This window comes from Dendrobates tinctorius, unplaced genomic scaffold (genome assembly GCF_039654945.1).
Source record: "Dendrobates tinctorius isolate UK_male_01 unplaced genomic scaffold, ASM3965494v1 ptg000211l, whole genome shotgun sequence".
Taxonomy (NCBI): domain Eukaryota; kingdom Metazoa; phylum Chordata; class Amphibia; order Anura; family Dendrobatidae; genus Dendrobates; species Dendrobates tinctorius.
The window spans coordinates 7,707,782-7,721,478 of NW_027361878.1; the positions used below are offsets into that span (position 1 = coordinate 7,707,782).

At 51.1% G+C, this 13,697-nt stretch overlaps 2 protein-coding genes across 5 annotated transcripts in view; one reads left to right on the top strand and one right to left on the bottom strand.

The window, feature by feature from the left end:
* The window catches only part of TSPAN4 (tetraspanin 4), a 755,262-nt gene extending 754,832 nt beyond the window's left edge, over positions 1-430 (bottom strand). For all 4 annotated transcript variants that reach the window (XM_073554362.1, XM_073554358.1, XM_073554363.1 and 1 more), the window contains exon 1: positions 301-430. The gene's annotated coding sequence lies outside the window, so the exon portion shown is untranslated. The remainder of the gene's footprint in view (positions 1-300) is intronic.
* POLR2L (RNA polymerase II, I and III subunit L) lies at positions 398-13,353 on the top strand. Its single transcript, XM_073554366.1, has 3 exons — positions 398-549; positions 5,106-5,213; positions 13,080-13,353. Exons 2-3 carry the CDS (start codon positions 5,119-5,121, stop codon positions 13,186-13,188), a joined length of 204 nt encoding a protein of 67 aa, XP_073410467.1. The 5' UTR covers positions 398-549; positions 5,106-5,118; the 3' UTR covers positions 13,189-13,353.
* The last annotated feature ends 344 nt before the right edge of the window (positions 13,354-13,697 follow it).

The following is a 13,697-nucleotide window of genomic DNA, read 5'->3' on the forward strand; positions in this document are numbered from 1 at the left end:
TGTACCTCCCGTGTAGCTGAGCCCTGCCTGTACCTCCCGTGCGGCTGAGCCCTGCCTGTAGCTCCCGTGCGGCTGAGCCCTGCCTGTACCTCCCGTGTAGCTGAGTCCTGCCTGTAGCTGTGTAGCTGAGCCCTGGCTTCGTTAGTTGCCTCCTCAGGCTGCTCCGCTCTGTGAGAACTTGTTGCTCGCTGTAGACGGAACTTGCAGTCAGTGAGGAGCCGCTGTCCCCGCAGTCACCCGCCGCTGCTCACCCCCAGGACTCACACCCAGAGCGGCATCAGTGCATGCACAGGACGGTACCTGCCGCGGCTCCTGTCTCCTCAGTCCGTGCTCCGTGCGCTCGGATCGTCCCCTCACAGGAGCTCTCAGCCTCTCACCGTTACTTCTGCTCTACCTCCTCCTGTTCAGCAGAGGGCGCTCGACTAAACATTTCTACCCGCTAAAACCGGAGGACCTGGGACCGCGAAGTCTTCGCCGCTGTAGAAGGGCGTGGCAGAGCGTGTGACGCGGCTGGGAGGCTGAAGCTCCACGAGTTCCCGGTGACCGGAGGTGAGTAGTGTCCGTGTGAGGTGCTGTGTCATACTGTGGGGGCAGAGCCCAGGTGTGGGGTCCGCTCATGAGTCGTCCGTACTATACATGGACACCACGGGTTCATGAGTCCCGGAAATATATGCTGACTGGGGCTGCGCATAGGAGTCTGCCATACACATGGACGCTCACAGCCTCTTCTGCTCTCTGGGAAGGGAACGGATCGGCCATGTCTACATTCAACACGTACATTCATTTTCTTCCACACCATGTGTCAGGAGAGAGCTCGGAACCTCAGGGCGGCACCTATGAGCCTGGGAGGTGCTGGGGCCACTGTTGGTTATGTCTGTACATGTGCACCAAGTCGTACAGTGCCCCCCGCCCCTCCTTCGTCCTAGGGCGCTCCGTGTCCCCCCCGCCCCTCCTATGTCCTAGGGTGCTCCGTGTCCCCCCCGCCCCTCCTATGTCCTAGGGCGCTCCGTGTCGTGTCCCCCCCGCCCCTCCTTCGTCCTAGGGCGCTCTGTGTCGTCCCCCCCGCCCCTCCTTCGTCCTAGGGCGCTCTGTGTCGTCCCCCCCCGCCCCTCCTTCGTCCTAGGGCGCTCTGTGTCGTCCCCCCCCCGCCCCTCCTTCGTCCTAGGGCGCTCTGTGTCGTCCCCCCCCCGCCCCTCCTTCGTCCTAGGGCGCTCTGTGTCGTCCCCCCCCCCCCGCCCCTCCTTCGTCCCCCCCCCCCGCCCCTCCTTCGTCCCCCCCCCCCGCCCCTCCTTCGTCCCCCCCCCCGCCCCTCCTTCGTCCCCCCCCCCCGCCCCTCCTTCGTCCCCCCCCCCCGCCCCTCCTTCGTCCCCCCCCCCCGCCCCTCCTTCGTCCTAGGGCGCTCTGTGTCCCGCCCCTCCTTCGTCCTAGGGCGCTCTGTGTCCCGCCCCTCCTTCGTCCTAGGGCGCTCTGTGTCCCGCCCCTCCTTCGTCCTAGGGCGCTCTGTGTCCCGCCCCTCCTTCGTCCTAGGGCGCTCTGTGTCCCGCCCCTCCTTCGTCCTAGGGCGCTCTGTGTCCCGCCCCTCCTTCGTCCTAGGGCGCTCTGTGTCCCGCCCCTCCTTCGTCCTAGGGCGCTCTGTGTCCCGCCCCTCCTTCGTCCTAGGGCGCTCTGTGTCCCGCCCCTCCTTCGTCCTAGGGCGCTCTGTGTCCCGCCCCTCCTTCGTCCTAGGGCGCTCTGTGTCCCGCCCCTCCTTCGTCCTAGGGCGCTCTGTGTCCCGCCCCTCCTTCGTCCTAGGGCGCTCTGTGTCCCGCCCCTCCTTCGTCCTAGGGCGCTCTGTGTCCCGCCCCTCCTTCGTCCTAGGGCGCTCTGTGTCCCGCCCCTCCTTCGTCCTAGGGCGCTCTGTGTCCCGCCCCTCCTTCGTCCTAGGGCGCTCTGTGTCCCGCCCCTCCTTCGTCCTAGGGCGCTCTGTGTCCCGCCCCTCCTTCGTCCTAGGGCGCTCTGTGTCCCGCCCCTCCTTCGTCCTAGGGCGCTCTGTGTCCCGCCCCTCCTTCGTCCTAGGGCGCTCTGTGTCCCGCCCCTCCTTCGTCCTAGGGCGCTCTGTGTCCCGCCCCTCCTTCGTCCTAGGGCGCTCTGTGTCCCGCCCCTCCTTCGTCCTAGGGCGCTCTGTGTCCCGCCCCTCCTTCGTCCTAGGGCGCTCTGTGTCCCGCCCCTCCTTCGTCCTAGGGCGCTCTGTGTCCCGCCCCTCCTTCGTCCTAGGGCGCTCTGTGTCCCGCCCCTCCTTCGTCCTAGGGCGCTCTGTGTCCCGCCCCTCCTTCGTCCTAGGGCGCTCTGTGTCCCGCCCCTCCTTCGTCCTAGGGCGCTCTGTGTCCCGCCCCTCCTTCGTCCTAGGGCGCTCTGTGTCCCGCCCCTCCTTCGTCCTAGGGCGCTCTGTGTCCCGCCCCTCCTTCGTCCTAGGGCGCTCTGTGTCCCGCCCCTCCTTCGTCCTAGGGCGCTCTGTGTCCCGCCCCTCCTTCGTCCTAGGGCGCTCTGTGTCCCGCCCCTCCTTCGTCCTAGGGCGCTCTGTGTCCCGCCCCTCCTTCGTCCTAGGGCGCTCTGTGTCCCGCCCCTCCTTCGTCCTAGGGCGCTCTGTGTCCCGCCCCTCCTTCGTCCTAGGGCGCTCTGTGTCCCGCCCCTCCTTCGTCCTAGGGCGCTCTGTGTCCCGCCCCTCCTTCGTCCTAGGGCGCTCTGTGTCCCGCCCCTCCTTCGTCCTAGGGCGCTCTGTGTCCCGCCCCTCCTTCGTCCTAGGGCGCTCTGTGTCCCGCCCCTCCTTCGTCCTAGGGCGCTCTGTGTCCCGCCCCTCCTTCGTCCTAGGGCGCTCTGTGTCCCGCCCCTCCTTCGTCCTAGGGCGCTCTGTGTCCCGCCCCTCCTTCGTCCTAGGGCGCTCTGTGTCCCGCCCCTCCTTCGTCCTAGGGCGCTCTGTGTCCCGCCCCTCCTTCGTCCTAGGGCGCTCTGTGTCCCGCCCCTCCTTCGTCCTAGGGCGCTCTGTGTCCCGCCCCTCCTTCGTCCTAGGGCGCTCTGTGTCCCGCCCCTCCTTCGTCCTAGGGCGCTCTGTGTCCCGCCCCTCCTTCGTCCTAGGGCGCTCTGTGTCCCGCCCCTCCTTCGTCCTAGGGCGCTCTGTGTCCCGCCCCTCCTTCGTCCTAGGGCGCTCTGTGTCCCGCCCCTCCTTCGTCCTAGGGCGCTCTGTGTCCCGCCCCTCCTTCGTCCTAGGGCGCTCTGTGTCCCGCCCCTCCTTCGTCCTAGGGCGCTCTGTGTCCCGCCCCTCCTTCGTCCTAGGGCGCTCTGTGTCCCGCCCCTCCTTCGTCCTAGGGCGCTCTGTGTCCCGCCCCTCCTTCGTCCTAGGGCGCTCTGTGTCCCGCCCCTCCTTCGTCCTAGGGCGCTCTGTGTCCCGCCCCTCCTTCGTCCTAGGGCGCTCTGTGTCCCGCCCCTCCTTCGTCCTAGGGCGCTCTGTGTCCCGCCCCTCCTTCGTCCTAGGGCGCTCTGTGTCCCGCCCCTCCTTCGTCCTAGGGCTCTCTGTGTCCCGCCCCTCCTTCGTCCTAGGGCGCTCTGTGTCCCGCCCCTCCTTCGTCCTAGGGCGCTCTGTGTCCCGCCCCTCCTTCGTCCTTGGGCGCTCTGTGTCCCCCCCCCCCCCCCGCCCCTCCTTCGTCCTTGGGCGCTCTGTGTCCCCCCCCCCCCCCCGCCCCTCCTTCGTCCTTGGGCGCTCCGTGTCCCCCCCCCCCCCCGCCCCTCCTTCGTCCTTGGGCGCTCCGTGTCCCCCCCCCCGCCCCTCCTTCGTCCTTGGGCGCTCCTAGGGCACCCCGTGCCCCTCCTTCCTCCTAGGGCGCGCCGTGCCCCTCCTTCCTCCTAGGGCGCGCCGTGCCCCTCCTTCCTCCTAGGGCGCGCCGTGCCCCCCCGCCCCTCCTTCCTCCTAGGGCGCCCCGTGCCCCTCCTTCCTCCTAGGGCGCCCCGTGTTCCCCCTCCTTGGGTGCTCCCCCTCCTCGGGTGCTCCGGGCTATTAAGTCTGTTTTCCAAGTTTCACCTGGTTCCACATAGATTTTAATGGCCAGGTCTGATCCACAAAACGGATGAGAAGACCTGCAATAACTCCCACCTAACCAGTTTTAAAATTGACGTGTGCCTGGATTAATGAAACGCTATGGGTCCATGTGCTGTCCAAGATCAAAAATGGGTAGCACATGATGTGTGAATGGGGCTTTATTCATAGCCCAAAATGCGTTCAAACTGGTGTTGGAGCCACCATCATATGATCTCCCGAATCTGTCCCTCCATTGACTATTAATGCTGTGATGGAGATGCAGGCCATGAAGCTGCGGTCGTCAGTACATATCTCATGCTGTCAGTCGCCGGCCATGGAGCGGTGGTCATCAGTACATATCTCATGCTGTCAATCGCCGGCCATGGAGCGGTGGTCGTCAGTACATATCTCGTGCTGTCAGTCGCCGGCCATGGAGCGGTGGTCATCAGTACATATCTCGTGCTATCAGTCGCCGGCCATGGAGCGGTGGTCGTCAGTACATATCTCATGCTGCCAGTCGCCGGCCGTGGAGCGGTGGTCATCAGTACATATCTCATGCTGCCAGTCGCCGGCCGTGGAGCGGTGGTCATCATTACATATCTCGTGCTGTCAGTCACCGGCCATGGAGCGGCGGTCATCAATACATATCTCGTGCCGTCAGTCGCTGGCCGTGGAGCAGCGGTTGTCAGTACATAGCTCGTGCTGTCAGTCACCGGCCTTTTTTTTGCCTCTGTTGCTGTATCTGTAATTGCTCCCTGCTGATCCCTTTAAACCTTATAATAAAAATATCCATTTCTGGAGAATTCCCATCTTAATCTAATCCGGACCGGTGGAGGCAGTAAATGATGGAACATAGGGAGCAGTGCGACAGGCTGCGCTCATTGATCACACCATTACAAGCTGATACACTGGCTTATTATCTTTAGCAGCCGCGTCTCCGGAGTTCTCCGTAGCCAAGAGCAAGGGCATCGAGAGGTCCCGGTGGAGCATTTGTTATTATTTTAGCAGGATCTTATCATGGCTTGTGACCCAATTTGTTGTCTCTTTTTCCCTCAAGAAAATTCAACAAAATGATTATCCCTGTCAGATGCTTCACATGTGGCAAGATCGTTGGAAATAAGTGGGAAGCGTATCTGGGGCTGCTGCAGGCGGAGTACACTGAGGGGTACGTGCACCGTGTTTATAGCTGCCATGCGTTACATCCATAGATCACGTCAATGTTCTTCTGTTAGTATCATGATTACTTCTTATTCTTCTAGTCCACGAGCATTTCCAGCAAAAATGGCCAAAATAAAACATCATTCAGCCTTCCTACTCCATTAAGCTGGTAAAGGCTTTGTCCCCCTTAACAGACATTTTTATTGCTCTTGTGCATCTCGAATAAAAAATGAAGCAACTTTGCAAATAGTTTTCCTAAAGAAAAAAAAATCCTACTTTTATCTGACCTATGCGTCTCCATAGTAACGGATAAACAGAACTTGTAAATTCTGATCCTGCTGATACTTTGCATGTGTTCTCTTCTTCATGCCACTGTGCCAAGTAAGGGGGCAAATGGTAGGGTATGTGACTATGAAGACACATGTCCACAAAACAGTAGGAAAATTTTGATTGAGTATTTGGAAAGTTGCTTATTTTTACTCTGTAGTTGCAGTGTGCTTGCAAAGACACTCAGATATTATATTTCAATAAACTGCATTCAGTGGAAATGTTCATTGTTAAAGGGACTGTCCAGGCTCAATATTCAAGTGTGCAGGCACTCCATGACTGCAGACTTGTGAATAATCACTGGGCGAAGTATGCGCTGTCAGGATTTTATGTGGGTGGGCATGTGACTGCAAGTATGTGATTTGCATACATTCAGTTTCATGCAGACTAATCGCGTGCGACCTTGCTCAATGTGGCAGAAAGTATGCAAATTGCATACCGGTCACATATCCGCATGGTACCAGAGAATCCTGACAGTGCACTCTTTGAGCGTTCACAAGTCTGCAGACTTGTGCTCCAATCCTGTACAGTGTGTATATAAAATGTTAGTTATTGTGAACAGTTGAAGAACGAATGATCTCTAAAAGGCCTAAAGTTAAAGATGACACATTTCCTTTTTACTTTAGGCAAAAAAAAATTTATAGAATTTTTTTTACATTTTAAAAATTACAAAAAGGAAAATGGGCAAATGCAAAAGTTTGGGCACCCTTGGGGATTTGTGTGCTCCGATAACTTTGATCAAGGGTTCAGACCTTAATAAGCCTGTTAGTGTTATGGCTTGTTCCCTATGCAAATTTCTAGTGGGTGGTTCTCCATTGGATTACGCTCTGTTGATCCCACCGCTGCCACCAGTTGTCACGGGGTCCTTCTCCAATACCACACAATCAACAGAGCGAGGGAAGGGTGAACAATCCCAAGACCTTTATTACAGGCAAAATTAGAAGGTCCATAAACAATCCACCACACTGAGGATGCAATAGTCTAGAACAAGAATGCAGTCCAGTAACAGGATAAAATGTCCAGGGAGACGAGATTCCAAAACTCTACCACCAGAGGATAAAATGGGTCCTTCTCTCTAGGGTGCAGTCTTCACGAAGCTCTCCACACAGGAACTGACTTGTCCACCTCCTCTCCTCCCCACCCCCTTCCTTGTGTACAGCTTCTGTCCTCCCCAGCCCCCTCCTTATGTCCAGGGGTAGTCAGACAGGTTGAGGAGACAAAGGAGCCTTGGGGATTAAGGAACCACAGGGGGTCATCAAGAGACAGACACAGTCAGGCTACAGATGCACAAGGCAACAAGAAAAACACTATGAAAATCAGTGAAACAAATATACACAAAATGATATCCAAACAGCGTATCACACTTTAGGCAGAAAAAATATTTATAGAATTTTTTTTTTACACTCTAAAAATTACAAAAAGGAAAATGGGCAAATGCAAAAGTTTGGGCACCCTTGGAGACTTGTGTGCTCCGATAACTTTGATCAAAGGTTCAGACCTTAATAAGCCTGTTAGTGTTATGGCTTGTTCCCTATCATCGCTAGGGGATGCAAATTTCCTAGTTCTATTATAGCCCTGCCTCCTCTAACCTTGTGCCAAAAATGGCAGCCATGGGTTCTTCTAAATAAATGCCCAATGAAAATGGAGGCCCACAAAGAAGAAGAAGGCGATAAGAAGATAGCACAGTTTTTTCAAGTTGCCCTTTCCTCAGTTCGAGATATAATTAACAAATCACAATTACCAGGAAAAGTGGAGGTCAAGATAAGGTCTGGAAGACCAAGCTAAATTTCAGTGAGAGCTGCTTGTAGGATTGCTAGAGAGAGAAATCACAACTGCTTGACTGCAGACCTTCAGAAAGATTTAGCAGACTCTGGATTTGTGGTACATTTATTTTGCTGTTCAGAGACACCTGCACAAATATGGCCTTCGTGGAAGAGTCATCAGAAGAAAACCTCTCCTGCATACTCAACATAAAATTCAGCATCAGAAGTATGCAAAAGAACATCTAAACCTGATGCATTTTGGAAAAAAAATGGCACAATATCAGGAAAAGAACATCTATCCAACCAGTATGCATGGAATGGATCAATCATGCTTTGAGGTTGTGTTGCAGCCAATGGCACAGGGAACATTTCACAGGTAGAGAGAAGAATGGATTCAAAGAAAGTTCAACAAATTCTTGATGCAAGCCTAACACCATCTGTAAAAAAAAAAAAAAAAAAAAAAGCAGAAGTTGAATAGTGGATGGCTTCTACAAATGGATAATGATCCTAAACACATGTTAAAATCCACAATAGAAGACCTCAAAAGACACAAGATGAAGGTTTTACAATGGCCCTCACAGTCTCTTGGTCATTGTAAATATGTGGCTAGACCTCAAAGTAGCAGAGGATGGAAGACGACCCAGACATCTCACAGAACTGGAAGAATTTTCCGAGGAAAAAGGGATGAAAATCCTTCAAACAAGAATTGAAAGACTCTTGTCTGGCTACAAAAAGTGATTACAAGCTATAATACTTTCAAAAGGTGGTGCTACTAGGTGCTAACCATGCAGGGTGTCCAAACTTTTCCATCTTATTTTCCTTTTTGTAATTTTTAAAATGTAAAAGATGAAAAACATATAACTTGCCTAAAATACAAAGGACATGTCATCTTTACCTTTACGCCTTTTAGAGATCATTTAATCTTCAAGTTGCTTAACTGTTCACATTAATTGTAAGGCTAAGTGCACACGCGGATTGGTCTGCAGATTTTTATCTGCCGAACCGCAGGTAAAATGACCTGCGGATTGGCCTGCGGTTTATCACCTCTTACAACCCAGACAGGCCCAAATGCATCTGCACTAATCCAGGGTGCAGCGGACCCAAGTAAAATGGCAGCTTCACAGGTGCATAAATACCAAATGAAACAGCCAGCCTACAATCAGGGATTGGCCGTGTGTAGAGTTGAGCGATACCGTCCGATACTTCAAAGTATCGGATTGGAATGGATCGGCCGATCTTAAAAAAAAAAAAAAAAAAAAGTATCGGTATCGCCGATTCCGATACCGGAAGTCCCATTCAAGTCTATGGGACTTCCGGTATCGGAATAAGAAAAACCCTGTTTTTGCCTTGTACAGCCTCTCTGGGGTCTGTACGGGCCTTTCGGGGGGCTGTGCCGGCCTGCCAGGGGGTCTGTGCAGGCTCCGGGGGGCTGTGCCGGCCTGCCGGTGGTCTGTGCCGGCCTGCCGGTGGTCTGTGCAGGCTCCGGGGGGCTGTGCAGGCTTCGGGGGTCTGTGCAGGCATCGTCCGATGGGACTACAAGTCCCATCAGGCGATGCCTGCTACCATGACAGTGATTGACACATTAGCCAATGATGGGACAGTAGTAGTCCCATCATCCGGCTAATGTGTTGAATGTAAAAAAAAAAAAAAAAAAATTACATGCTACATACATACTACATATATACATACATACTACATATATACTACATGCAACATGCATACTACATACATGCTACATTCATACTACATACATGCAACATACATACAACATATATACTACATGCAACATACATGCAACATATATACTACATGCATGCAACATGCATGCAACATGCATACTACATATATACTACATGTAACATACATACTACATATACTACATGCATGCTACATGCATGCTACATGCATGCTACATACATACTACATGCATGCTACATACATACTACATGCATGCTACATACATACTACATGCATGCTACATACATACTACATGCATGCTACATACATACTACATGCATGCTACATACATACTACATGCATGCTACATACATACTACATGCATGCTACATACATACTACATGCATGCTACATACATACTACATGCATGCTACATACATACTACATGCATGCTACATACATACTACATGCATGCTACATACATACTACATGCATGCTACATACATACTACATGCATGCTACATGCATGCTACATGCATGCTACATGCATGCTACATGCATGCTACATGCATGCTACATGCATGCTACATGCATGCTACATGCTACATACATACTACATACATACTACATACATACTACATGCATGCTACATACATGCATGCTACATGCATGCTACATACAATACATACATAGACATACAGTACATATAACATAGAGTAACATACTTACCAATACTTGTCACATTGTTCCCCGAAGCCATTGTCTTTTACGGAATAAATATTAACATAACAAACCACAAAAATACTCACCCATGATCCGAAGCAGTCCACGAGTGTGTCCCACGACGATCTTGGGTAGAGAACTGCAGCATCAGCTGATGCTGCCGTTCTCTACGGGCTGCAGGAATCCAATGACGGAAGGTAGGTATCCTTCCGCACTGTATTCCTCCGCCACTTAAAAAAAAAAAAAAAAAGTCCCTAGTCTCACTTTATGCCATTGCTGTGTGGGAATTTCCCACGCAGCAATGGCATAAAGTGAGACTAGGGACTTTTTTTTTTTTAAGTGGCGGAGGAATACAGTGCGGAAGGATACCTACCTTCCGTCATTGGATTCCTGCAGCCCGTAGAGAACGGCAGCATCAGCTGATGCTGCAGTTCTCTACCCAAGATCGTCGTGGGACACACTCGTGGACTGCTTCGGATCATGGGTGAGTATTTTTGTGGTTTGTTATGTTAATATTTATTCCGTAAAAGACAATGGCTTCTGGGAACAATGTGACAAGTATTGGTAAGTATGTTACTCTGTTATATGTACTGTATGTCTATGTATGTATTGTATGTACCATGCATGTAGTATGTATGTAGTATATATGTGGTATGTATGTAGCATGTAGTATGTATGTGGTATGTATGTAGCATGTAGTATGTATGTAGCATGCATGTAGTATGTATGTAGTATGTATGTAGCATGTAGTATGTATGTAGCATGTAGTATGTATGTAGCATGTAGTATGTATGTAGCATGTATGTAGTATATATGTAGTATGTATGTAGCATGCATGTAGCATGTATGTAGTATGTATGTGTATATATATATATATATATATATATATATATATATATATATATTTTTTTTTTTTTTTTAACATTTAACACATTAGCCGGATGATGGGACTACTACTGTCCCATCATTGGCTAATGTGTCAATCACTGTCATGGTAGCAGGCATCGCCAGATGGGACTTGTAGTCCCATCGGACGATGCTTGCATAGACCCCCGGACATCAGCACAGCCCCCCGGCAGGCCGGCACAGCCCTCCGGCAGGCCGGTACAGACCCCCACAGGGTGCACAGACCACCGGCAGGCCGGTACAGACCCCGGGCAGTCCACACAGCCCCCCGGCAGGCCGGCAGAGACCCCTGGAAGGCCCGAAATGACGGCGCATCATGATGCGCACACACCGCGCATCATGATGACGTCATTTCGGCTGTCAATCAACTTTGAACTTCCGATTCCGATGCCGACTTCCGATATTGAAAAAATGTCGGTATCGGAATTCCGATACAGCAAGTATCGGCCGATACCCGATACTTGCGGTATCGGAATGCTCAACACTAGCCGTGTGGTACACCAGTGCAGAAGAAATAATCCGTATTAAGGCCATAATATCAACCAATACCTTACATATATTGATATGTTTTTTGTGCACTTTTTATATTTCTTTCAGGGTGCAGTTGGGCCCAAATGGTTCTGCAAACTTGTGGCCTCTGTTCACACGGGATGCATTCTAGTTGGCACTGGGCAGCCCCCTATATGGTGTTACTAAGAGGCTGTGAGCCAGAAGCCCTGCAATCCCTGTGTGAACACTGCCACATGCGGATTATTTCTTCTGCACTGGTGTACCACACGGCCAATCCCTGATTGTAGGCTGGCTGTTTCATTTGGTATTTATACACCTGTGCAGCTGCCATTTTACTTGGGTCCGCTGCACCCTGTTAGTGCAGATGCATTTAGGCCTGTCTGGTTTGTAACTGAATTTTTTGGAGGACTTTTTTTTCCTCTTTTTGAGGTTTTCAGGTTTATCACCTCTACAATGGAGGAGATGGTAAACCGCAGCAGAATCTGCAGAAAAGAAGTGACATGTCATTTCTTTCTGCGGATTCAAAACCGCAGCTTTTCCGCAGTTAAAAATCTGCATCGTGTGCACAGCAAATTGTAAATCCCATAGGATAAAATGCTACTGTACACTGTCTGCAGAACTGCTGCAGTTCCACAGCGGCCAAAACCGCAGCGTGTGCACATAGCCTAACTTTTTACCGGGGGCGCCCAAACTTATACATGCCACTGTATTTTTATATAATGTGTAGCTAAAAAAAATCACTTTGTAATTTATTTGGTTTTAATTAAACATTTTGCACCACTTGACTCGTACAGCTTCTTTGTTTCCCTTCACGTTGATGTTTAATGTGGTCTGTGGTCACAAATTAGCTGAGAGGAGCAGAAAAAAAGTAAGACCCTCAAAAACACGCTTACTGGAGTCTCAATTAAAGAGGTTGTCCACTACTACGAAAATTCCTTCTCATTTCCCATGTTTGGCCACGATTTAAAATAAAAAAAAAAAAAAAAAAAAGCTTATACTCGCCACCCGTACCTGAGCCGTTTTAGCTGTGTTGGCGCTCTCATTCCCAGGGCTCACGTGCGGTTGTTTTGACACATGAGCCCTGCGCCCAATCAGCTCCGGCGTCACGGTCCCCTCCTGGAACCACTCCAGTGGGGAGTATAAGATTTTTTATTTTATTGGGGCAAAACATGGGGAATCAGATGGGGTTATCCTAATTGTTGACAACCCCTTTGATTCTTTTTGCAGTCTGCAATAAACAGTGTAATACAGAGGCCAGGAAATGGTGCAATAGGAAAAGTGATTTGTCTTTTCACCACAAATGCATACATTTAAGTAAAAAACAAACTGGAAATGCATGATGTAGGGATAGAGACTCTGATTCTGGCTTTTTGCTGTTTCAATACAAAAGAGTTTTATCAGATTATCACTACAGAACTAGGTGTCTTGTCCATCCTAGCCCCCAGCACCAATCGACAGCTTTCTATGTACACTGTATAGGGACAGAAAGCTGCCAATCGGGTGCGGGCGGGGTTATACAGGGCTCAGCATTTGAGCTCTGCTAGATCTGCAGCAGAGAAATCTGTGATTGTATCACAACTGCTGTACCTAGTAAACTAAGTGACACATCGCTGGAATCTGGGTCTCTGAGCCTACATTATGGTGCTGTCCAATCACATAGCAAAAACCTGCTGACAGATTCCCTTTAATTTTTAAAAGATAAAAATCTTGTCACGTAAAGGAGATGGATTTGTGGCTTCTTGCACCACCGCTCTGGTAACTATTTTGCCTCTTGTTGATTAGCGCTGTACAGTGCAGAATGTGACCAGGGGGCCCAGGATGGCCGTCGCTGGGAGAGCAGGAGAGGCCACAGCTGGCAATCCGCTCGCCTTGATAAAGCCAAGTCCAGTTCACATCTGCCATAAGGGTGAGACATGGGTGACGTCTCCATTCTCCCGTCCTTATGCAGCTTCCCCTTCTCTTTACAGTGACGCACTGGATGCTTTAGGCTTGAAGCGGTACTGCTGCCGCCGGATGCTCCTCGCCCACGTGGATCTGATAGAGAAGCTTCTGAACTACGCTCCTTTGGAGAAATGAGGATGTATGGAAAAGTGACATTTCCCAATGGGGCACATTTCTAAGAGGGAACAGAAACTTTTCTAGAGATGAAGCCATCAAGGACATTCCCGATCATCTCTTTCACCTGCAGCCACAAAATCCTCTGTTTTATATTTAATAAAGATATTTTTGCTAATTTGATAACGCTGCAATGGTTTTCTACAGACCGCAAAAACCTCATTATTCCCAATATACCACTGTGCCCAAAGTAGAACACAGACCTGCATCCAACGGCCGCTCTTGTCTCACACTAGATCTACTTTTCACTGTAAGGGAGCAGTAAGACGGCCGTAGAAATCGGACCGAGATGGCCAGCAGTGCACAGACTGGCCGGTGGCTCTCCCCACCGGAGTGTCAGCTTCATGTAATTCTATGCAGCTGTCGCACTCTGATCGGTAGAGCTGCCAGCCAGTCCGTGCATTGTGGTCCTATCTCGTTCCGATTTATACGGCTGTCTGACTGAGCCCTAAGGTCATAAAAGCAGATAA